This window comes from Gambusia affinis, linkage group LG07 (genome assembly GCF_019740435.1).
Source record: "Gambusia affinis linkage group LG07, SWU_Gaff_1.0, whole genome shotgun sequence".
Classification (NCBI taxonomy): Eukaryota; Metazoa; Chordata; class Actinopteri; order Cyprinodontiformes; family Poeciliidae; genus Gambusia; species Gambusia affinis.
In genome coordinates, this window is record NC_057874.1 from 5,204,186 (window position 1) to 5,230,510 (window position 26,325).

At 39.5% G+C, this 26,325-nt stretch overlaps 1 protein-coding gene across 1 annotated transcript; it reads right to left on the reverse strand.

The window, feature by feature from the left end:
- On the reverse strand, positions 1 to 26,059 carry mst1rb (macrophage stimulating 1 receptor b). Its single transcript, XM_044121569.1, is given in 22 exon segments — positions 1 to 2,559; positions 4,018 to 4,154; positions 5,099 to 5,264; positions 5,358 to 5,467; positions 5,894 to 6,075; positions 6,192 to 6,272; positions 6,355 to 6,570; positions 7,272 to 7,361; positions 7,641 to 7,794; positions 8,925 to 9,071; positions 9,827 to 10,045; positions 10,160 to 10,259; positions 10,386 to 10,562; positions 11,868 to 12,004; positions 12,123 to 12,258; positions 13,271 to 13,431; positions 13,538 to 13,708; positions 14,191 to 14,313; positions 15,216 to 15,392; positions 20,081 to 20,457; positions 20,460 to 21,260; positions 25,802 to 26,059. Coding segments are annotated over 22 exon segments (4,167 nt in total). The 5' UTR covers positions 25,869 to 26,059; the 3' UTR covers positions 1 to 2,321.
- Positions 26,060 to 26,325: the final 266 nt, after the last annotated feature.

The following is a 26,325-nucleotide window of genomic DNA, read 5'->3' on the forward strand; positions in this document are numbered from 1 at the left end:
AACAAATAAATATTTTATTACACTATTTCAAGGACAGAAATATCAACAGACTATCTTGCTCATCTTTTATTTACACTGAAGAAAAGACAGAAAATGTAAGAATGCATTTAACGTGACGCTATTGTAAAAGTGTACCACATAGTGTTGAATAATATTTTACTCGCCGTTGTGTGGAATAACTGACACTACAGTTGTCATATTTACACGAATAACAGGAAACCAGCAAAGTTACAAATATTGCCATACTATTTTCTCAGCACTAACAAGTTTTGTTAAAAAAAAAAAAAAAAAAAAAAAAACATGGCTCAGAGCGGCTAACCTTTTTAAAAAAAAGCCATCGAGCTAACCATTAGCTAGCTAAGTAAAACGCAGTCTGACTTTAAAGGCCAGTGAGGCGCTACAAGCTATGCTAAAATTAATGTTGGCAAACTAACATATTTTTCCTTTGTTGGTATATTGGCACTACATACTGTAATGTGTTAAACTTGTACTGTATAACTAACTATACTATAGTGCTGTTTAGCAACATTAAAACAGTGCTAGCTAGCTAGTCAGATAGCCAGCTAGTTAACGGGTGAGTAACAAACAGCACAAGCAGTCAGAACATTTGTGTTTGATTAATTATGTGTCCCCCTAAAGCTTATTAGTGATCAATTCTATATCATGGGAAAGCCTCTATGCCAATACTACACAGTTTTTGGCAGAGGTTGTGTGTGATGGTGTGGGTCAGCTTCCCTTTCGCTGAAATGTATTATTGGAGGAAAACTCAATTTTGATAGATACCAAAATATGAGATTCTGCATCCAGTGGATGTCACGCATTTCCATTATTAGAGCCTGATTTCTGCCCTGCAATATGTCAGAACTGATGGGTTCTTATCAGAAACTATTTCCAAAATTTGGAACAGGAGAGGATGTAATGGAATCCATATGGCAATAAAAAGTTTGTTGAATTATCATATTATTAGGAGAGATGCGACTGAAATAATGTTTAAGAGAAACAACTGATGGGTAAAAATTCACAAGATTTGATAGAAAATCTTGTGAATTTTTTTTTGGGTTGTTTCAATTTCCAGAATAACATAATAAAGGTAAATATAGCATGAAATCATTGAATAAACCCTTCAAAAGTTCTTTATACGTCATTGAGTTAAAATAAAGGGAAGCATTTTACTGAATTCATGTTCTGATTTCTCCATTGCTACTATATCAAACATTGTTAAGTTCTAAATGCTTAACAGGTCCAACTCAATATATTATAAAATCACCGACATTTTAATTTACTTCAGTAATTTAAATTCAAAGAGGAAACTCATATATCCTTACAGACAGAGTGATCGAGTTCAAACATTTAGTTCTAGGGTTGCACCAATTGCAGTTTTCTGATCGATCACCGATCTTTAGAAAGCCTGACCTGCCGATTCTGATTTTGGCCAGTACTGAGTTTTTTTATATTTTTTTTTCCTCTGTCTGAAAAGTTGCTAAATATGCTGGCTGAGGCAAACGGGACAGTGGCTGATTTTAGATATGATCTGTTTCACACGTAAGTATCGGCTGATCTCCAAAATTTAAGGAAATTGGTGCGATTTACCAGCCGGCTGATTTCTCTGGGCGTACCCATTTCATTCTTTTCGTTTTGATAATTACTGCTCACAACTAATAAAAAATAACTAATTTAGTTTATTAGGAAATTACAATTTTACAAAAGACCAAAACAAAGAGGTTTTTTTTATACGGAAATATCGTGGCCTAAAAAAAATAAATAAATGAAGGCGAAGTGCTGACTTGACATTTCCCTAGCCGACAGTCAGTGACACACTCCACAGGCAGAGGAAGCAGTAGAAGTTCAGCACAGAGCTGCGGCAAAGCAGATTCATGGGAAATTTAGTGGAAGGAAAATGTGTGGTAAAAACCACTCCCACTAAAGGCCGTGATTTAAACAGTCTGGGCTTCTTTAACACCTCCACATCCATTCTACACAGAATCGACGCAGTAATCAGTTTAAAAGGACGCATAAAAACTTTTCAGCATGCCGGCATTTTTTTTTTTGTTAGAAATATGTTTTAGCTGTAAAACACAATTAAGAGAAATAAATGCTTGAAATATATACCCGGGAGTGAAATGAGTTTTCAGGTCTTGTTGTTTTCAAATAGAAAAACTAACAGCTTTTGGTAAAGTCTCTTATTATCACATTCATGTGGTCAGACAGTAAGAAGGTACTTTGTTTTTCCTGCTTTGACATAAAACACACGAATGTGTCAGAGGAGAGTGTTTTTTTGTTGTTGTTTTTTTTGTTTGGTTTGTTTGTTTTTTTTGTCTGTTTCAGGAAGAGTCAGAGTCTGAGCCGGAGTCCTCGACGTCTGTGGAGTCGTACTCATCGGGGGAGTCTGTGAGGGCGGGGTACGGCCGCGGCTGGTCCAGGTTCACGTAGGTGACGTTCAGGCTGATGTAATGCTCTCCCTCCAGGCTCGACAGGATGGTGGAGACGGCCAAAACCAGAGTGGCGAAGCTGGGCCTGAGCTCCGGATCAGGATCCCAGCACTGCAGCATGATGCGATACCTGGGAAGAAGCGAGGATAGAGTGTATATCAGGGGTGTCCAAACATGTGGCCCGGGCGCTATTAGCAGCCAGAGAAGGGCTTTTGTGAGGCCCCTGACTGCAGTTCAGGATGAGTCAGGGCAACACGGTGCGTTGCACCAGCCCCGTTTAGTCAGCTTCAATCGGACTCCAGCCCGTTTGTCTAGAAGACGTGTGTCAAACTCAAGGCCTGTGGGCCAAATCTGGCCCGCCATAGCTTTTTATGTGGTCCTCTAGATTCTTAAATATTATGTCATCAATCAAATAATTGCAGTTTTATCTATTTCCTGCCAAATTATACCAATCAGTTCCTCCGGTTTCTTGAGAATTATCGTTGAAATTCACACAAAATCAATACATAATTGGGAGTATAGTGCAGATTTTTCTCAGAAATTGTCAAAAACGGTCTTACTAAACAGCTGCCTCAGTCCTTATTGACATCAGATTATAGTCCATGATCTATACAGCGAGTAATAAAAAGTGGCTTTTACCATCATAAATAAGTGCAGATATGGCAAATATTTCCAAATTAATACCACAAACACTTTGATTTTTATTGCAAAAAATCACAAAAAGAATCACGAGGGACTGAAGAGATGTTCTATAAACCATTTAATTTGAAGAATTCATTGATATTTTAACAGCTTGTGAACAGGTTCTGGCACAACCGGCCCTTTAAGAGCCTTCAATGTCTTGATTTGGCCCTAAATGAAAATGAGTTTGACGCCCCTGGTCTAGAAAGTCCGGTTTGTTTGGGGATCTGTGAATGTGCAATTGAACTCAAATGCGAACCAAAAAAGCAAACTCTAGTCTGGATGAGAACTTAGGTCTGGGTTTCATAAAGGGAATTCTGGCGCGGTTGAAATTCATGTAAATGCTAGCAGGAAGCTAACTGTAGCGCAATGCATTCTGGGCCTGTATTTAGCTGCTTCTGACAAACTACAACCTGCATTAATTACTTTCCTCCAACAGTGGGTTTGTACTTGTGACTCATCAGTCGTGAATTTATGAAGGGATTTGTGTAATTTTGTGAGAATGCTTTTTGACGGAGTGTGCGACAAAACCTCGGGGGAAAATACACGCGAAACGATTGGCTGGTTAGAAGTATCTCTCAAACCGCTCATTAAGGCTGCCAGGAACAGCGTTCAGTGCAAAAAAAAAAAAAAAGTATCATTAAACCTGCTAAGACACAGAAGTGTGTCACTGAGTTTGTTTTCAAAGTGCGTCGTACACATTAACTCCCCAACAACATTTCATAACCATGTTAGAACAAGCGTAGTGGACAATTTACCACTACTGGGTTACCATTTGAACTGCTTGTTTCCGCTGGTTGGACTTTGAGTCCAGATCTCCTGCGCTACGCCTGCATGGGGGGCTACTTTATTTCCAATTGGGAATCCACAGTGCTAGCGGCTAATTGCTGTCATTCGTGTTACTCACAGCGGGTCAGGGCAGTACTGTGGCTGGGGAAGCCTCCTGCCTTTCAGTAAGTAATGCGTTATGTCATAAGGGTCCACCTCTGGGTAGGGGCTCGCTCCTCTGGTCAGCATTTCCCACATCAGAACACCAAAGGACCACTGCAGGAAAGAACACGGGGGGAGCAGACAGTAAGACACATGCAGAGTCCCACATAGAGGACCTTGCAAAAGTATCCAGACACAGTCCATGAAACATTTTCACTGCGACCTAATGTGACAAAATAGATTTAAGATGCAAGTCAAAGGGCACGTGGTTTTATTTTTTAATTTTAGAAATTAAAATAGGAGAAATTAGTTTGTTTAAGTATTTAGACTCTTTTATTCCAATACCCCGTAAATGAATCTTGTCAAATTCAATTCTCAAGAATTCAGAACTTCAGTGATCAAAGTTCTGGAGAAACTTTCAGGCAGGGTTAGACCGTAAAACAATATCCAACGTTTTGAATGAGAAATAATGGGAAAAGACGGACATAAATATTAATATTTTCCGCTTCACAAACATGGATAACTCTGTGGCGGTTTATCACATATTATTATCCCAAAAATAAACACTGAAGTGTGTGATTGCTACTGAGGATATATTGCCACTAACATCGACATCGGGGGAAATTCAGAATTTTTTAACAAAAAAAGCGATATTAACAACCAATATTTATCTCCATCTTGTCCATCCTTTGTGTCTGGAGATTGTTTTGTCATGTGGTTTTTGTTTGGTCATGTGATGCTGATAATGATGCAGCAAAGGATTGTGGGAAGTCTAACTGAAGCACAAAAACATTGTCAGCGGTGTGGGTATTTTTTTTCAAGATGTCGAAAGGATAGTGAAATATGTATAATATCGGTAAGTATCGGTTAATTACAATGATGTTAATATGGGTTATCGATATCAGCCCAAATTTTCATATCGGTGCATTCCTAATAGTAGCAACACAAGATATGAAAAAAAAGTTTACTGGTTCTGAATACGTTTGTAAGATATGTCAGATCTAGAATAGACATCAACAAACAAACATATTTAACTCTCCTGCCAGCATCCCACGTACCACGTCTGACTTGGTGGTGAATTTCTGCGTCTGCAAACTCTCGATGGCCATCCATTTGACGGGCAGCTTAGCCTTCCTGTGATCCTGCACGCTGTAGTATTCCTTATCAAAAACGTCTCTGGCCATGCCAAAGTCCGCCACCTTCACCGTGTACGACTCATCCAACCTGAAGGCGGAACAGTGAGTTTATCCTCTCTTGATTCGCCGATTTTAGCAAGAGGTCAAAATCTAGTAGCGCTGACTGGTGTTCGTTTCTTACATGCAGTTGCGCGCAGCGAGATCTCTGTGGACAAACTTCTTGGTTGCCAAATACTCCATCCCCTTGGCGACCTGCAGCCCGAATCCGATGAGATCCTTTACGGTCGGGTTCTAAAAACAATTTAAATAAAAATTCAACAAAGGAAATATGTTACCCATTAGGTAGTTAGCAGATAGCTTTATGAGAACAGACGAGTTCAATCAAATAATGCAGCCATTTCCCTGGACTGGCTTCTTGAGTCATTTTTAAGATTTATTTGAGTTGCTTTTAAAAGCGTAAAGCACAATAAATTAAAACATAATTGTTCTTTACTTGATATTTGATTTCAGTTTGTATTTTCTTTTCCAACCTGTGACACACTAAGACTTTTTGCTCTGTCTTCTGTTTTAGCATTTTATTGATCTTTTGTTTGTTTTTGTTTTTTTTCTGTAGTTTATTAATTTTATCTGTACTGTTCTTTGTCGCAGCAGTTGCTGCTGTTGTTTTGTTTTGTTTTTTAATGCTTTATAATTAAACGAGTAGTAGTGCGATCACACCCTCTTCTCGCAGCGTATGAAGTGCCGTAGGTCTCCGTGTTTCATATACGGAAGCACCACCAGGGGGAGCCCTTCCTGCGGCAGGAAGATGCCCAGCAGAGACAGGACGTTGGTGTGGTGGAAACCCTTCATTATGATGCCCTCTTTCAGGAACTGCTCCACCTCTTCCACATCCGTTATTCCTGGAGAGTGGAGAGATTTAAAAAAAAAACCAACATAAAACATTCCGGATGCTTAGACAATTTGTTCCACTGGATTGACTTTCTAGTTCTCATGTTAAATCGACAGCAGACTTTACTATTCAAAGACTTGACAGCGCAGTGAGTTTCTCTGTTGGTGGAGTCTGATAAGTAACCATGGTAGACAGTTCCAAAATGGCCTGCGGGGAAAACCACAAACAGAATGAGAAATGTTGACTTTTAGAACCCCTTTGACGATCATTTTGTTGTGGTTCTTCTCACCCTTCCCGATGATGCGGTGGTGCTGGACTATCAGCATCTCAGCAGGAATGAGAACGTCCTTCACCTCCTCCAGCAGCTCTGGTCTGAAGCTGGAGATGGAGATCTTCTCTGTCTGCATGAGAGGGGTGAGGGTCGGATCTCTGTTGCAGGCGGAGTAGGCCAGGCCCCGAAACACCACCGGCCCAATCAAAGGGGTCGGGGGGCTCAGGGAAACGACTGGTGGAAGCACAGATACGGAGGCGTGTTACTGCTGTGTCACTGCGCTTTTGATGTGTAGATTATTACTGCAAAATTATTAAAACCCCTTCAACTTTTGCACATTTTTTCACGTCAGCAACCACAAACTTTAATGTAGTTGACTGGGATTATGTGTCAATGCACTACAACGTGTGTCAAGCTGTAGGTCTGGGGGCCAAATAGCTTTTTATGTGGCCCTCTAGACTCTAGAGAGATTTCACTTCAAAAAGACAAAATCTTACCAAGTATTTTTGGTCGAGTTTCTAGTGGAAGATCTCTTGGTACACGTGAAATAAGACAATACAAACTTACAAGTAACTTTTTAGCAAGAAACAAGAGCTTGTTTTAAGTCAATAATTCCCTAATATTGATGAAAGAAGAACTAGTTCCATTGGCAGGTCATTTCACTTATAACTTGGGGAAAAGGTCTTGTTATAAATAAAACAATCTGCCAGTGGTAGCAGTACTTTTTTTCATCAATATTAAGGAATTATTTACTTAAAACAAGCTCGTAGTAATATAGCTTTTTTCTTGTGACGTCATAATTTTATATGTGTAATTTTACGTTAATTTGTATTTTCTTGTTGTGGCCTTGATACTCCTTCACACAGTAAAGTTTGTTAGTCACGTTAAAAAATGTGCAAAGGTCCAAGGGGTGTGAACAGGTTTTCTAGAGTTACCTCTCCTGTAGTCTCCCGTGGGAGACAAGTCCACAGTGTTGGTCACAGAGCGAGTAGCAGAGTGGGACAAACGGGCTTCTATCATTGAGGCTGAAAGACATTTCACAAAGCTTTTGTTGTTGTTTTGTTTTTAATCATCAGCCCCCCCAACCCCCCCCAAAAAAAAAGCAAAGCGCATGAACATCCGGTCGAAAACTTGCGTTGTTCTAGTTGAAAGACTTTTGTTACCCATTCAAGACTCCAATCCAGACCTAGCAACAGTTTTATAAACAACTCTGATCAAGGTCCACACAAGAAAGAGAGAGACAGAGAGGGAGAAAAAGAGAGAGAGAGAGAAAGAAAGAGAGAGAGAGAGAGAGGAGGACATACCTTTCTTTTTCTTCCTCAAATGTTTCATCACAACAAAGGCCAGCACGGCCCCGGCCACCAGAGCCGCCAGGATTCCCAGAACTACTCCCACCATGTAGTGATTGTTGACCCTCACCACCGTGCCAACATTATGAACCTGGCCGTTGATGGAGATCTGGAGCGCAGCGACAACACACACACACACACACGCACACACACACACGCTGCAAGTGTTATTATTTTTTGCACATATCTCCTTTTTGATGCTAAGCACCGCCTTGCAGTCCTCCAAGTGTTTAAAACAAAGCTGTGTTTCCTGAAGCCTAAATGCTTGACCTGAAAAATGAGAAGTTTTTTTGATGTGATTTGTTTTTGCATTTCGAGGAGAGAAAATATCAATCATTGTTAAAAGAAAGTTCTAGGGCTTAACAAAAAAAAAATAAAATAATCAAAGATCAAAAGCCTAGTGTAAAACACTTGGGTACATTTTCTACTGCGATATAATGTACACCTAAATTTAAAAAAAACTGAGTTAATTGCAGGGTCTATAACTAATTAATTGCAATTAATCAAAAACTACCTCTATTGACAAAATGAGCAACATTTTCAGTTCTAAAACTTTTTGCTGCTGAATTATTGAATAAACAAACATGTGAGCTTAATAACAAAGATATTCATTGTCTTTATATGTTGTTTTGATTATTCAACCATCATATTGGTGCAAAGTGGTATGATACCGATTGATCAATCAAGTGTTTCAGGAACTCCTGATCATTCATGGGACCTCTTTAGAAATGTGGACTGTGGATGATGCTGACATTAGCATTGGGGACGTCTGTGCTGCTGCAACCTGTTTAGCACTGAGATGCTATTTTAGGGTTGAATATGTTTGCTGGTAGGTCAGGTCCTTTTTGCACAAATTGCAAGTCACAATAGTCTTCTCCAGCACATAGTGTTTTGAAGCAAAAATTAACCACCAGTGGGCCAAGAGGAGCAGCTCTTTCATACACAGCTGTTGCTTGCAGACGTGCGATAGATTTATGGGCGAACCAGAAGCATGCGAATTCAAAGATTCCAGCTGGAACCGTTTGGCTACAGTCGGACTAGCTCTGAACTTCAACTAAATCTATTGCATGACTAAAAAAATCCAGCTAAATATTTCCTCAGCCACCGTCCTTTTGTTCCCTGTCACGGTTAAATCTGAGTCAAAGGTCAACGAACAGAGTGTTCAATAAGTGCCTGAACAAATCGCCTTCACAACATGATCCTGGAGGGCAACTTTTCCCTAAAAACAACCTGACGAACCTTCACTGGAAGGCCCTCGCTGGGAATGGTGATGTTTTTGGGGATCCTGCAGGTTATCTCATTGTCCAGGACTTTGGCATCGCAGTCGACGTCGGCCACCGTCATGATGATGGTCATGCAGGAGCTCACCAGGTTCAGTTTCTTATGCTGAGAACAACAAGTCCAATGGAGAACATTTTAAGAGATATTATATACTCACCGGCCACTTCATCAGCTATACAAGTTCAACTGCTCGATAGCACGAGTAGGGAAGTAGCAAATCACATGGCAGCAATCAGATACCCCGAAGCATTTTGATATGATAAAGACTTCTGTCTGAAGGTTAAACCGGGCATTAGAATGGGGAAGAAAGAGGGTTTAAGTAATGTTTCTGAAACTCCACCATATTTCAGAATTATAGAAAATGGTCTGAAAATGACACAACATGCAGAGACGGGATCCCTTCAATGGGAGAAATCCCAGACACAGCAGTTTAATGGGATTAGAATCCAGCAGAATTACGTAGGAGGGCAACGGCCATGCTAGCAAAGAACTGAAGGCTGTAAGGAAAGGTATGATTTTCCTTGCAAAAATTGGATAATAACAGATTAGAAAAATGTCACTAGGTCCAACGAGTCTCGATTTCAGCTGCCATTTTTTCACAAAGATGGTGTTATGTAGTGCAAGATGCTGTTTTGTTGAAACTTTTAGCAGCAGCTAAACATTTACCCACCACAGCCGGTTGCTGCTGATATTCATCCCTTTGTGACGACCATGTACCCGTGTTCTGATGGACACCTCCCGCGGACAAAAATACAAACCCACACCCCAGTTCTTGTGAGGTGTACCTAATCAAGTGGCCGGTAAGCATTTCATTCCAATAGAATGTTTTCAGAGTAATTATAAACAAGCTAATCACTTACATGAAGGGACACTTCGTCAAACCCAGGATACAAACTGAGCACATGTCCCTCTGTTTCAAAAGGAATGGGTTCTCCGTAGGGGTGATAGGAGAACTCTTTGTTCCAAAGGCCCAGGGCGCCGTCCATGTCAAACGACAGCAGGCCCTCCTCGCTCTCATCCCTCTGGAACGCCGGAGTGACGCACTCCATCCGAGTGGGCAGGGACTTCCCAATGCACTCCTAGAGCCAAACACCGTGGCGTTACTTTAGCTCTCAGTACATGGTAAAAATTAATAACCCAAAAGGACTTTTTTAGGGTCACATGCCTCTTGAAAAAACACAGTCAAAATGTACCGTTGTTACTGCTCTGAGGTGGCTCTCGTTGGGCTTAAAGCGGATTACGGTGCGGTAAACCGAGTCGAGGTTCTGCCCTTCGATCACGATCTTTGAACCTCTACGTTCAGAGAGAAGAACAAAGGCGTTTGTGTTTTCATTCCTAGACTGTCAAGTCCTGTTAAACTCGACATCTTTCACGGTTTGACGTCCTTGTACGTTCCAGATCAAATTAGATAAAATTAACCTGTGAAAGCTGCAGTCGGGCAGCACGGCCATGATCTTGGGAGTTTCCTTGTAGTAAAACACCTTTGTGGTGTGGACTGGAGATTTGTCGATGAAAACGCTCAGCGGGACATCCCTCACCTCCGAGATGGCCTGGGACAAGCAGATGATGGACGAAACATTGGCTACTGATTTGGACCTGAAGAAACAAAAATGTGAATTCAACTGAAATGCTCTCCACATTTGACCCCAGTTTTCCCGTTAGGTGAAGATTACAGTAAAATGAGTTGAATTATCCCTCTGCCTCAGTCAGCAGATTCCTGACTAGGAATTAAAGCACGTTTGAACAAGTTTGACTGTTAGGTCACAGCAATAAAAATGTCTGAGCAAATATCAAGTCTTTTAATCATCCAACAATTCAAGGCCTTAAAGGGATTGTTAAGAAATTCATAACCTCTGCCTGAAGGTTATAAGCAGCTAATATCTTTGCAGCAGTAGACAACTCTTGGTGTCTTAGTATAAATCCAGGCTGAGGCTGGTCATAGGGGCCAAGACCAAAACATGCTTTTTATACTCGCAACTTAAAAAATTAAAGGGCATTTATAGAAAATACCTGCAAATGACTGTCAAGTTTGCATTGAGTGGGTATGTACATAGAAATTACTGATTATTTACTGAGCAAATGGAGGTGGGAGGCTGTGCGCCACCAATGATCTTCCTGAGTGAAATATATACTGAGGAGGAAACATGTAAAGCATCTCCAGTCAGAGTAACGATCCAAATACATATTCTGTTCTTGGTACGCGTTCCACACTGGAAGGTCACTGATGGCGCACTACCCACAGGTTCAGTTTGACTCTAGATTTTCTGTGGGAATAGCAGCGCTAATGCAAAAGTGGAAATGCAAACATGGAAATGGTTTGAAGGTCATTAAAACAGCATTTCAACAAACCAGTGTTCAGTTTTTGACACTTTAATTTTTGAAGATGCTAGAAGTCAGCCTTCTCAGATTAGCTGCTAGCTTTAGCCTCTGGGACCAAATAATCTGGATGAACATTAAACGAAGACTTGAAATGAGTTAGCATAAGTTAAAATAATATGTTCAATGCAAACGTGGAAATGGTTTGAAGGTCATTAAAACAGCATTTCAACAAATCAGTGTGCAGCTTTTGACACTGGAGTTGTTTTAAGATTCTGCCTTCTCAGATTAGCTGTTAGCTTTAGCCTCTGGGACCAAATAATCTGGATGAATAGCAAGCGAAGCCATAAAAAGAGTTATGGAAATTTCCAGTAACTTGTTCAACACATATGTGAAAATGGTTTGAAGGTCATTAAGGAAGCATTTGCACACACCAGTGTGAGGTTCTTGTCACTGGAGTTGCTATAAGATGGTAGAGGCCTGTTTGGTTTCGGTCCCGGTGGGGACAGACATAACCTTTAGCATCTGGAACCAACTTATCTCAATGTTTTTTGACATTTAAAAATAGGAAAATCCATTGTTCACCTTCTCATATGGCAGGGTACTTCATTCAGAGTGACTCTCCTGTTTTTTCCAGCATCTAAGTGGAACCCAGTGATCGTGATGAGTGTTCCTCCGACACGCGGTCCGTAGTTGGGCTGGATTTCTGTGATGTTTGGAACCTACAGGGAAAGTGACTCTCTGTTTTGGTTAAAAAGTTACTGAAAACAATTATATTTACATTTTAGTCACTATGAACTTGTAATTTTCAGGGTCTGACAGAAGGATGAATATAGTTACCACAAACATGAACCCTGGTACTTCAGCCTTGCCATCGATAGAGTAGCGGCCCTCCACCCTGCCCTCATGCACGTCCACTGTAATGTTGACCGGCTTGAAGAGCTCGGAGGTCCCAGAGCGAATCTTACATACTAAACTGACAGAACCAAAACACAGGCAATCCGCAAGTCATCAGCAAACAACTTAAATTTGATTTCAGCAACAATTTCCTGTTTTAAAAAGAAAATGGGTAAAGTTTTTCCATACATAGAAACAGTACATGTTTTGTGAGTACATTGTAATTGTACAAGATTTTGGGGGGTGGCAAATTAACAAAATAAACTGTGATAATGGTCAAGATTAAAAAATAAAATTGTAAACTGCCATGTTGATTTTTTAGGTAACCCTGTGAGCATGATCAAGGGCAATAATGTGTGAAAAGTAGAGAACAGCGTCCTTGTAGTGTCAGTCCTTTGTACTTGTTTTGAACAAGAAAACACAAAACTGTTTTGTTTCTACAATAACAAGTGGAGTGGGAATCGGATTACAGGTGTAACTTTTAGGGAGAAGGGGCGGACATGTTTGGGATTACAGCTCTGGAGTGAAGGACAGCTTTTGTGTAAAGTTATCGAAACTTATAGAAATTCCTAGCGGTACAAACATACTTCAATGTGTACCTACTCAATTCAAACGTCCTCTGAAAACCTTTGTAGTTCATAAATTGTACTTCTTCAACAGCTTCCAATAATTTATTTTTGTCATATTCACTCATTGATGCCTAAATCAGTTTTACTTTTTCATGTTGCTGCTTCAGAGCTCTTCATACTCGGCAGACATGTTTCCCCTGTCTCTTTAATGACCACCTTTTCACAGTGATGGTTGGCACAATTGCTCCATTTTCTCACAATCTGCCAAGTTTCTCTTTATGTATGACATTAACATGCATTGTCGTAATTTAAATAAATAGGGAATGAAAAAAGGAGATTTGTCTGAGTAAGAGTAAAAGTGACAGGCATGCTGGAGACATGAAAGCTGGCAACCCTACGAGAACCAACAAAGGTTTCTTTTTTCTGTCTAGAGAAAATTTTTGTTTAATGTTTTGTATTCTTCTGGACCGCATTGACTATTAAACGAAGAACGACAACAGTTAACCCTTCAGGTTCACTCACTGCGTGTTGTTGCTTTTGAGTGGAATCACAGTGCAGGCGGCCTGTCCCAGTCGGACCTGGTGGGTCTTGGAGGTGATAGCAGGTCGAAGCTGTGACCGAAACTCCCATCCGCACACCGTAAGCTCTGTTTGTCCATCAGGGGGAGCAGTCCTTGGAAAAAACTGCATAAGTAGAAGGAGAAAAAATGAACGACCTCAATGTACAAAGTCAAGGCCTTACGTTGTTGAAAAGAGACATCTGTATCTCGGATCGCAGCGCAAACCTCACCCCACTGATCCCGGGCGGACAGGATTCATTCCTCCAGCGGCTGTGGCACTCGCTCTTCCACAAACACACTCCAGAGCACCAACCGCAGCCCATGAACTTCGGGGCCGTCAGGCACGTGACGCAGGTCATGAAGTGCTGGCAGCCGGGTCCCCTCTGGGGCACCTGAATCATCTGAACAGAGAAATCAGTCGACTCATTCAAAGACCGCTTCATTCTGCTACAGTTTTCATTCCAAACACAGCTTTTCTATTTTAGCTTGTCTAAAAACAATAGAATAGAGAATAGAATAGTTTTCTAAAAGGAAGCTGTTAAATGTTGATAACCGGAGCTCCTTTGCATAGTTTTGGTAAAAAAAAAAAAAAGCCTTGAAAAAGACCAACATGTTTCAGGATTCCATTAATATTATAACAAAGCCTTTCTGTTGTTAACAGTGCTAAGTTTGCCAAATGTAGTAACTGATCTGGTATCTAACATCCATCTACACAGACTCTGTTTTATCAAAAACATTCAGGCCTGGACTGTAATAAAACCTTACAGGAATGTCTTTAAACTGCTGGAGAAAAGTTTTGCTCCTTCCACCCAAGAGCTCAACTAAAAACGGGTCAGTAATATAAACTAATATTTAACCAGAGAAACAGGCCGTTTGACCATACCTTGTCTCCAACTACAAATAGCAGATACTCAGAGGAGTAAACAGCAGCAATAGAAGACACCCTCTGATTCTCGACCAAGGAGTAGTTGGCAAAGATGTCTGGGCTGGATCTTGTCAGCACAAGCTGCAAACACAGACATAGCATAGCATGTGATAAGAAATTATATATATATATATATATATATATATATATATATATATATATATATATATATATATATATATATATATATATATATATATATATATATATATATATATATATAAGCTATTTATGGGTTAATATATTGATCATCCATCCATCAATCACTGGTACCTATCACTGGGCGAGAGACAGGTCACCAGTGAGAATACTGTTGATCATCTCCACTTCTAATGCTGCACTAAACTTGTTTTAAACACTGTTTAAGATTTATGGAATTTTATTCTGCTTGTGTAAACACAAGAACCAAGTATTTTAAATGTTTTTTTGTTCAGACTAGATAAAGATAAAAAGCACAACATAAGGTTTAATTAATCATAGGGATGCACCAATCCACTTTTTTCTCCACTTTCGATACCGATGCTGATATCTGAGGTTTTGTATCGGATCGGATCGGCCGATACGTTATTTTGTATCGATACGGTCCGATACAAAATAATGGCCCTGAATTGACTTAAGATGTTTCTTTTTTTTTAAAACAAAAATATAAATGTACTTAATTACACATTTATCTGATAACTCTGCACCAGTACAGCACACTTTAATAAACTGATAGCTTTACAAGCTTGGGCAAAAATGTAAAAACAACGTAACTTTAATTTGTTCAGTCAGTGCCATGAGGAAGAAAATAATTAAGAAACTGACAAAAATAATAGGTTGACTCTCTTGGTCAAACAAATGATTCAGAATGTGCAATTGGCAATTTTAAATATAATATATTGCACCATCTCAGGAGGTGAATGTACTATAACCCAACACCCCCTGGCAATTTGCAAAGCATCGTTATTTAGTTGGGTTTTATTTTTTGCAACAGTGCGACATACCTGAAGCAGCCGTCCAGTTGAGGTGCCAATGTGAGCAACGGTTTTGTTCTCTATGGTCGTCACCAGGAGAGAGGTGAGCAGGACGTTGGTCATCTTCCTGTTGAAGAGGTCCACTCTGTAGTACGGCTTTGACACCATGGTGGGATGGTCGTTGCACGTGGCGTTGTTCTCCATGCTCTGACGCACCACCACCAGGGGGAGCAAACAGAGAGGAAACAGTGACCAGAAGTAGAGAGTAGGCAGTCTTTAGGTTCTAACATTGAAATGCTGACAATGTCTACAAACTAGAAAAAGAGTTGAAGTTTTTGAAGTTCAACTGTCTACCCCGCTACTGAAAGAACAAGTTTGTTTTTACTGGAGTTGCTGTTTTCAGGGTCAGATATTACCGAACATCATTTAACAGCTAGACAAACAAGCCCATCTGCTCCAAAAGACGCCTGTTAATACTTACAGGCAACTGTTTATAGGCAATTTAACGACAAATCAGCAATCATTTTTATGTTAGCTTGACGAAAACAGTACAAGCCTGACAACTGGGCATGTCGGGTCAAAGCCAGAGTCATAAAAACTATGAACTGTCCACCTTCAAGATTTGATCTTTAGAAGCTGATACGTGTCCAGGCTCAGACAGAGATGTGGGGCAAGGTGTGTTCGTCACCATGACGACCATGAGAAAAAGACCCGGCACACCAGCTGCCCAAAGTGATAATGTGATTTAGTAAGAAGCCGTGAAAGATGATGCATCGCCGACAGAGACATCGCCTTGCAGAGGGCAACAGAGCACAAGTTAGATCTAAGCTTGACTAAAAGCAGCTCATTAAATGAACAAATGTTTGTTTGTTACAGAAGGAGGTCAAAGTTGATGATTATAAATGGTATGAACTTTGGTTTTAGTAATCTCCATGGAGAATTACATTCCAGTATTCTGATTACCTTATTGTGATCGATCAGTGGATTAATGGGAGTACGTGGGTTTCTTTTGGGAAATGGTTTGTTTATTTCCTGTATGTACACTGGTTGCTGTGGGAACACTGGCATACGAAGAACAATAAAGAGACATCAGAGATGGATGTTCTCACATCAGGAGAACCTTTTAGGCTCTTTAGCATTTGTGTTTCTGTCCCGTCCTTGTGGCCATCGCTGATAACATTAAAAGTATGTGCTTGAAAAGTTAGGAAGAGTGGATCACAACATGTCCAAAGACAACGTGTCAGAAACAAAACTACAATGTATCGCTCTTTAGATGATCATTCACTATATTTCTAGTCTTTATGCTAGTTTAATTCTGCTGTCGGTGTTTTTTTATATAGCTAAGGTGGGATTGATGGAGGCTGTGTTAGAACTGGTTCTTTGATAGCATTTCATTTATGTGTAAATGCAACAGTGATCCAGCTCAAACTTTCAGTTTATGAGTTTATGTTCAATAGGTCTAAGTTAAGCCACTTAGCAAATACGCAAAAGGTTCCTGCTTAATCAGTGGTCCGAAACAAAGATGTAATTACTTTGTGAGGACTAAAACTAACTCTGGACACAATTGAGTTTTTAATTAAGGATGGACATTTATTGTACAGCTTTGGAGAAAAATGGCCTTATTGTGCTAAGAATTTTTTATTTATTGTAAAAACAATACAATTAATATCTGAAAAGCCCCAAGAACAATATTAATGAGACTGTTATAAATTTGAACATACATTTTCTTTTTATCACTATTCTTATTATCATCATTCTAAATACTAAATAATGTGGGGGGAAAAACAACTCCAGACCAAAATCCACCAGAAAATCTTTAAAAAAAGAAAAGAAAAAAGAAAAAGGACTTAAAAATGTGTCTTTGAAACCTAATTGAGCTTAATGAACAACACTGTCAGATTCTAGATGTGCTCAGGGCTGAATACAAATGCACTGCACAATTTTCAGATCATTATCCTTTAAACGTTTTGACACCATGTATAAATTTTTTCCCACATCACAGTTATGCACTGCTCCTTTGCTTTGCCATATAAAATGTAAATACAACACATTTACATTTTACATGTAATATGAAATGTTTTTCAGTTGTAACATGACAAAAATAAAGTAAGGGGCGTGAATAGTTTCACTAGGACCTGTCCAGTTGTAAATCTGTTTGGAAGAGAAAGATTTGTCATAGAGAAAATAAGACAATCAACAAAAACATTTCAGTCCCTAATGTTTTCTACACTTCTTTATTGGCACAGGCGGTTTGGACTTTAGAGTGCATTAAAGAGTGTTGGAAAACACATGTGGCTGGATAATAGAAACACTTAGAGCACAGGAAGCCCGGGGAAAGGAGTTTTCATTCTAATTATAATAAAAGACAGAATATCAGAAACATTACAAACATTGTTTAATTATAACATAACTGCATAACTTCAAAACAGAGCGTTACAAACAATTACTGATCAAGTACAAAACTTAGTTGTGAAGTTACTGTGGATGTTCTGTTTAAATCACTAAAATGAAGTGACATCCAAACTATTAACTATTGTTGCAAATGTTGCAGCCGTAAAATTTCCCATGAATTCTCCAAGACAACTGTCTACACGAGACTTGATGGAAAAGGTCGTCTCACCACAATCCCCACGTTGCCAGTCCTCCTCCCTACTGGTGGCACTGGTGCCAAAGCAGAGAAAGCATGTATGCTATGGGAAATATGCATGAGAATTGGGAAAATAAGCAGCCTTTTTGTAAGCTTTCCCCTGGAGAATTAACGCACCATATGCTGTGAGACGATAATATCCTAAAAAAAAAATATGCAATTTTGTGTACATCGCTCAACTGTTTCATAAAACAGTAGTAATAATAATAACACTGTGCAGGCAGTGAGACTTTTTCCCTAAGGAATTTTTTATGACTTTTTTTTAACCAAAAAAGAAATCTGTAGCCCAGACTTCCTCTCCTCCAGCGCTGTATAAAACTAGAGATAAATAAAATAGATAAGACAGACAACTTCACTATAAAATTTTCAGTTATGAAAATTTTCTTATGATGAAAAGAGTTTGGATTTATAGTTGTCTTTATAAATTCCAAGTAATGGTGTTAAAATAAAACAAAAACTGACAGTCTTTTCAGAAATGTTATTTTTACTATTTGTCTCACAAGAGCATCAAAAAGTATCATTGAATTTGAAAATGTGATTAAATGCAGTTACTGTGTGCAGTTTAATGACACTAATCACACTTTTTTAAGTACCCGGCATCCCGAGGAACCCAATTATAGGAATTTTTTGCGTTTGTGGTACTATTAATGATGTTACCTACTTTATCATCATTTTCATCGTTATCACAATAGTACCACAAAATATCGTCAGTTCATAATTCCTAGAAATGGTGTTGGCTATGTCCCACTTGGGCTACCATAGTAACATAATGGTGCGACATGTTGCATCTACACTTCTTCACAAATGCAAATTATGTTAGCCTGGATTAAAATAACCAACTTTTCCATCTTAATTGTTTCTGGATTTGATCTTAATCAATTTGTTTTTATAGACTTTTCTCAAACATGGTGCTTGAAAGGAATTGCTATTGTCTTTATTTGCTTTGTTTTCTTTCATGAGACATATTAAGATGATTTTTCTACAGCTATAATTCACCTGCCTTAGCAGGTGAAGAGCTAATTCTTATGGTTTTATTTCAGTCAGAAATACTGTTTTGGCTAAAACAATCATATATCAAAATTTTTTATTGCTCCACTCATTGAAAAAGCTGTTAAAACATGCCAAAGATACTTTAAAATTTCACATGCAGTGATCATTCTTTATCAAGCTACTGTACCTGAACAGTAATTAAGGAAATATGTATTCCTGTAAATACAATCTTATCGATTATATGACCTCATTCTCATCTTATCATGTTCTCTCTTTCCAGCACAATTCAGATCAGTCACACACACTCCACTCCGCTGCCGACCAGACTCTGTCTTTACATAATAATACAGTAATGAGTCCCAAGTCAATTATAATGAATGAGGCAAACATTGCATCACATATATGCATGCAGTTTAGTGCCTGAGTTATGAAAGCAAATTATGTTCAAATCTGCATTTTCATTAAGCCTAATTTTATGCAATAAGATTTAAATGTTATCTTTTTCAGAACCTGTCATGAAGTGCTCCAAATTACTCATATAATTACATTTCCTGTTTTCCTTATTGTCATGTGAAAAAACTGGCAGCCTCCTCAGGGTGCGACCATCTTCTTGAACAATGACCGCAAACACACACACACACACACACACACACACCAATGCAAGAATAGTTAGGTATAGAAAATAAATGGATGAATCTTCCCTATCAGATTTTTTTGCCTTTAGGTCAAAGGAAAAATTGTATGAAAGGTATAAACAACAGTTAATGCTGAATTTCAAAATCAGTCAAACTGCAAGTCCTTTTATTTTGAAGAAAGACAATCATCTTTGAAATAGTTTCATGAACACCTGCTAGTCCTAATTTAAACATTTCCCACTCCTTCACTGTAAAGTGAAAAAAAAAAATATATATATTTTTATATATATATATATTTTTTTTTTTCTACATATTCCAATTTGCCAAATTGTATAAAAAAAATTCTAAATATGCATTTACATTTTCTTATCAAGTAGAAAGAGCAAAAATATCCCAAGGCAATTCACCAATTACAGATGGAGGCACAATGAAACGAGAAAGTTGAATTTCCCCTAATTGCCTAAGTTAAAGGTTGTTCATGAGACCTGAGTTCCTGACAACAAGTCTAAGTCAAGCTACCATCTCTGCTGTCCATAAGCAGAACTGCTGACCTTTCCGTTACATCAAGTGTCACATCAATGAGGTGGATTTGTTCTGTTGTTGTTGTGAACATATAGACTCACCTCGTGTGGACAGCTTTCACATGGCTGGAAGTGGCAAAGCCCTCTGGAGAGTTGCTCTGGTCCAGACTGACAGCAATCATCAACGCCGTCAACGATCGCCTTGTTCACACTGTCCATAGGAAAGGCGCACAGAGCCGAGTCGTTCTCTGTGACCCCATTGTCATCAGTCACAGCAAACACCCCATAGAGGATGTCGTCCTCCTCCTCCGCCCCCAGTTCCTCCGCCAGCTCCCTGCCAGCCTTGCCGAAGTAAGCCGCCTGGACCACGTTGTACACGATGTCCTTGTAGGGCTCGCGAACGTTCCTCCTCCTGCGCTTAGGCTCAAAGCGACACTCCAGGATCAGTTCACGATACCTCTTCACCTCCCACTCGCGGGCTCCTGAGTGAAGAAGCTGTAGACATAGTCAATGTGGTAAGTCCTCCGGAGGGTGGGCAGGACAGTAAGGCCTCGCACATCACTATAGAAACCATCCTCAGTGGCCAGTGGTCTGCGGACTGATATCGACTTCCTTCCATAACGTTGCGTAACGCTATCATTGACGGAGGCAGCAACAAAAAAGTAGACCGCCTGACCCTCCTCTACCAATGACATTTTGGTACCCAGAGGGCTCGCCACGCAGTCTGGACAATAAGCAGCAGAGTTTGCACTCTTCCTGAACAAACACTTAGAGCGAGAAGGTAGTTCCCCATTTGAGTTCAGCTCGTGAAAATAGCAAACACCATACTGAGAGCTTCCACAGGAATATAAATACATAAAAGGAGTGTCCAGCAACAACACTTGATTGTCCGTGTCCTCCAGAAAGTTGTAATCCTTATCGATATCGCATAAGTTGCATATGCGACACTCTGGACTTCCAACCGGCCCAGTGCGGAGCTCCCAGGCCTTTTCCAGACTCCTGTTGACGGCTTCGATGACATTCTGCGAGGCCACATAGACTTCCTGGTAAATTGAGTTGTTCACTATGTTCTGAATGGGTCCATGTGCCTGAAAGAAGGGCATGGTGTAAACAACGGAGAAGTTGACAGGGTTAGGGGTCTGTGAGGGACAGTTGGCCCAGGCGAAGGCCAGCAGAGTCTGGAGCCGGATGCATGTCCCCCACACTCTGGTCCAGTGGACCATCGCCACTCCCAGGTTCGAAGGGGGAACAATACACAGATGATGTAGGACTACCTCCACGCCTGGTGATATAACAAAAACATCCTTAGCACCAGCTAATGACTCCTTCACCTAAAGGAGAAGGACAAAAAAAAAGTAGTACAATTGTTAAAGGCATCAGTTTAATTTAGAAAATATTACAGGATTCTGTTCCTGTAGCCCTGGTTTAGTAATCCTTGCAGCTTATTTTTTACACGTCATCTGGCAGGTGTCAGAAGTTCTGCAATTTTTTTAAGACTGATCAGAAATTTGAAGTGGGCGTGGCTACTATACCAACAAAAGCAGCAGTGGGCGGTCTCTATGAGGACCTCCCTAGAGTTCTGAACTTGCTGTAAAGTATGAAATGTCCTGACCAGTTTTTGCTGCCTCGAGTAAACAATCAAATTTCTTTGTAATTGCACACGATGCACTGGCCTGTACTCAAGGTGGCAAGAACAAGAATAACTGTTTTGTGTTTGTTGTTTTTTTTGCATTTGGAAATAATTGTTTTTTTCCTCTGTTCATCTGCAGTTTATTCCAAGTTGACATTGCCGACCATCCTGCAAGATAAACAGAAGCTAAATTGCTGTTCTAGTCTGTGAAGATAAAAGTTATAGTCCTAGAACTTCTGATCATATTATTCATATTCATTTCTTCATTCTATTACAAATGGGGCCATAAGTATCATCACTCTGGTGGAGACTGATGATAAAAGCAGAAAGAGAAGAATTTCCTGTGACTCACCACAAACACTTAGTAGAAATGCTTATGTATTCCAACACAGAGCTTCTCCAAACACGACTAAATCTGTTTCTATTGTGACATCCTGAAAACACTAATCTATGAGTGCTTTGCAAAAGTATCCATACCCCTATGAAATTCCACATTTTGGCAGATTACAATCTTTAAAGCATACTCCTGGAATTTTCTATGACAGTCCAGCGTGAAGGTGTGCATAAATGATAAGTGGAAGAAAAATAATGCATGGTTTTCAATCAGATTATTTCTCTTATAACAGGGAAAATGTCTTGTTATAAGTGAAATAATAAGCCAGTGGAACTAGAAGCTTTTTAAAATCAATATTAAAGAATTATTTACTTAAAACAAGCTCCCCTAATTTGTAAGTTGGTTTTGTCTTATTGCAAGTGTACTTAGATATTTGCACTAGAAACTAGGGAGAAAAAAAAAACTTGGTAAGATTTTGTGTTTTTGCAGTGTGTTCGGTTTGACTGATCTTGTTTTGAAAAGAAGACTTTCAATCTGTAGATGTGCAAAACTCTTAAAAACATAAATAAAATGCAACTATAATTGTAGTAAAACAGCCTTCTGGGAAATATTCACCACACTCAGCAGGTCTTTGCTTTGTAATTCTGCACTGCTTTGCGTTTTCCTGTGTCTATTTTTGTCAGTCCAAATATGGAAATTCTCCAAATTAGTCGCTTTATGCAAGAGAGCAGAGAACAGGTAAATCACCGCTGTCACCAAATGTTTCCGTTGGCTCTCGCTGACCCATCTCTGCACAACAACCAACCACGACCCTTCCCTTCATTCTGCACACACGTTCTCACGTGGATCATTAACTCGACACATTACAGTAGAGTTGCAGTCAAGAACCCCCGGCCGCTCTAGTTTGCATTCCTGTCACAACCTCTACGTGCCTCGCGGAGGGGAAAGATGTGTGTGAATTCACGGCAAGGAGACACAATGTACCTCCTGAAAACTCCCAGGCGGTGAAGAAAGTACTTTTCCGCTCGTGTCACTGAAGGTAATCAGCGCTGAGCGTTTTGTTTAGAAGTAAACAAACTTTATTCAGACCAGAAAAAGGAGATCCAGAAACAAACAAAAAAACACTCGATCTCCACTAAGCAGCCGAACGGAACATTTTGCAGAACCAGAACGTCCTTGCATCAATAATTCATAGGATGCCGCTTATGTCGTGTTACATTTTAACGTTTTCATCTCCATGTGAACCTGAGGTTAAAGTGTGAGGACATGGGCGTACATAGTAATGGCACTGATTGACTTTCTTTCTGACTCACGGTGAATAAAGCGGGGAAAATGGTTGCAAACCGGTTTCAGCTCATTGTGCTATTTCCAGCGCGGCTCCGCAGACGTTTTTTGTTTTTTTAGACCGTTATATTTCCTCGCTCAAATGACTCGGTCTCAAGGACGTGACCCGTGGATCGAGAACGAACCGTCCACCGCGATATTCCGCAGCTTCTCCCGATAAATGGCACTCAGGTGCGCGAGGAAACAAAAAAGGGAGGACGACGCCGTCACGAATCGAAGCAGAGAATTCCGCTGGGATTAATAGAGATGAGTTGTGATTCAAACCGTGTCACATTCACATCGTCCCCAGAGGACTCTGGTTCACAGGCAGAAATTAAGTTCCTGATTATTATAGAACCTGCCTGTTGATTTTCACCGTTTTATTCCATTCTACAAAAGGCCTGTCGCAATAAGCAATAAATCAATTACTCACGTGACAAATAAAAACAAACATAATCATTTCCATTTGCATGATTTATTGTTTTGTCTCTTTTCTTCCTTTCTAACCAAAAATTGGATGACAAAAATCTTCAGTCTGGTGCATTGGTCTCAACTAGACCTTTGTTTTAAGGACTGTTTTGTTTTCGTACACCTCATAATTCATTTATCTTGGATATTTAAAATGTATTCAAGTTCCAGTGTTAAACGTTCATTACATTTGAAAGTTTATTGATCTTTATATTACTTGGAAATTGTCTCAAAACACCAATATTATCATTTATTGCAATAACTTCTGGGACAATTTATCATCCAGCAAAATTTGTCATAGTGACAGGCCTATTCCATAAATCAATTCAAGATTAACACCAAAATTCAGATCAAGACACAAAGTTCTCCTGTTGAAAATATCTAAAATTAGGCGTCATTAGCGAAATTGCCACTTTTACCCCTCACTAAAGCTGAATAAAACTGGTTTAGAGCCACAGATGTTACACGACCTTTTGAAAAATGACAACATATTTTTTGTTGCATATCTACTGTAGACAATGTGACGTCATTTTTAAAGAACAGCCGTTTTATTTCTATTTCTAGGTTTTAAAATAAAGAAAGAGTTGACAGTTTGGCCAAAAAAAGGGGGTACATTTCTCCTATAGGATGTTAACATTTGATGAAGTTTATGTGAAAAAGTATATTTGAAAAACATCACTGGTACTTTTATTGTCACTGTGTGGTGGAAATTCAGTGTAATTGTTCCTTTAAAATACAGAGAAACGGCTAAAGACCCACATTTGTTATTGAATTTATATTTAAAAACATCAATTGTTCCTTTCTCATTATTAACCACAGTTATTAAGAGCCATTATGGAAAGTCCAAACGGCCACTTGCGGTTCTGTAAATCCCAGCTCCAAGTGGGACATTATGCTGGCCAAACAGCTGCAGTGTTGCTCACTGTAATCTCTTTTACTAATAGCTTTGTCACTTTAAGAATAACGGATTCTTCCTCTGTGAATAACATTCACATATGGAAATTGTGCCCAAGGTTGAACTAGATCAATATTTCTCTTCTTTATATTGTCATGATGAAGCAGTCTGTTTGAGATATTGCATTACACAACATCCACAGGTCGTCCTCCGTTTTCCCCGAATGTTGTTAATTAACCTATCAGAAGCTTTCTAAGCTGAGTCATCCTCTTCTGAGCTTTACAACATTGCCTAAAGGCAAAATGACTTTAGTGTAAACAAACTTCTGAGTTGAAAAACACAAACAAACAAAAAATAAAACGCAATAAAAAACTTTACGACCAGTTATCCTAAGAGATCTAAAACAGGAAAAGTGATTTCAAGGACCTGTGAGGAAAAATGCCTTTCTACAGAATGAACTTCAATATTTGGTTTTCTTGTGATAAGATGTAAGAAAGTTAAGATTCATAAACTGTTTTCCAACTTTCTGCCGAGCTCAGCACTCAGAGGTCTGAAAGATGTCTCCACCAATCGTGAAAGAACATTTAGATGAAAACTTGGAAAATATTTTTGTTCTCCCCAATATTGATTTTAATAACAATAGCATCAATTTTAACTTCTTTTCTTTTTTTTTTACTTCTAAATTTATTCCAGACAGACACTAGTATTTTCCCTCAGATTACCACAACATGTTGCAAACTGTTACAAATTAAACAGGGCTTTAAACTAAATGTTCTTATTCTCCTGGTCACCACTGCTTCTTAATCCAACAGTCTACCTTGAGCACACTTGAGCCACGCCAACGGATCCTGGCTGCAGTCCACAGACAGGATGCAAACATCTGAGCCAACTTGAAATCCTAAACCAGGCCAACACCTTATTCTGGGAATTTATTGCGAGTCAGTGATGTTTGAGGTATGCTGCTGCTGCTGCTGCTGCTGCTTAACCCACTTAATTGCTATCGAATCGATGCAGAGATAACAGTAGAATCTCAGTAATCTCAGTAATATGTTTGCTGCAAAATAAAGAGTTTTAATTTCTTATTTTGTTATTAAATTGGTGTACAGCACGAATATGTTTGACATTATGAATTAGCTTAGTTTATTGTTTTATAAACTAGAGCTGAAAGCGTACCTGCGCAGTATCCTCCAACAACTTTGGATCCTCCGTCCCTGGCTGGGAGCGCGCGCGGGGTTCTCATCGGGTTGGGAGGAAAATCACCGCCCGCGTGTGTTGTTGCTTCTCACGTCACACTTCAAAACCAGCAAATCTTCATGTGTAAACTCCTGGTGTCGATGGAAAGCTCCTCCGCCGTTTCTCCGGCTCGCACTCCTCTCCTCCTCTCTGTCCCCCCGGACTGACACCGACTGCGAATCCAAACCTGGATTTATCCTTTTCCGTCGTCTGCGCGCGAGGTCCAGGGGCGCCGCCACGGGGTGGGCCGGAAAAGGGGCCACTGTGTTAAATGACATATACTGTATTTGTTAACATAACAAATACAGTTATGTTAACTAACATAACTGTTTGTTAACAACAAACAGTTGTTTGTTGTTAACAAACAACTGTTACAGACATGTTTCAGTTAATGTACTGTACAGTGTATATGCACTCAGAACCTGCTTGTTGCTTCTGCATGAATTATGACATCTCTCTTGTTT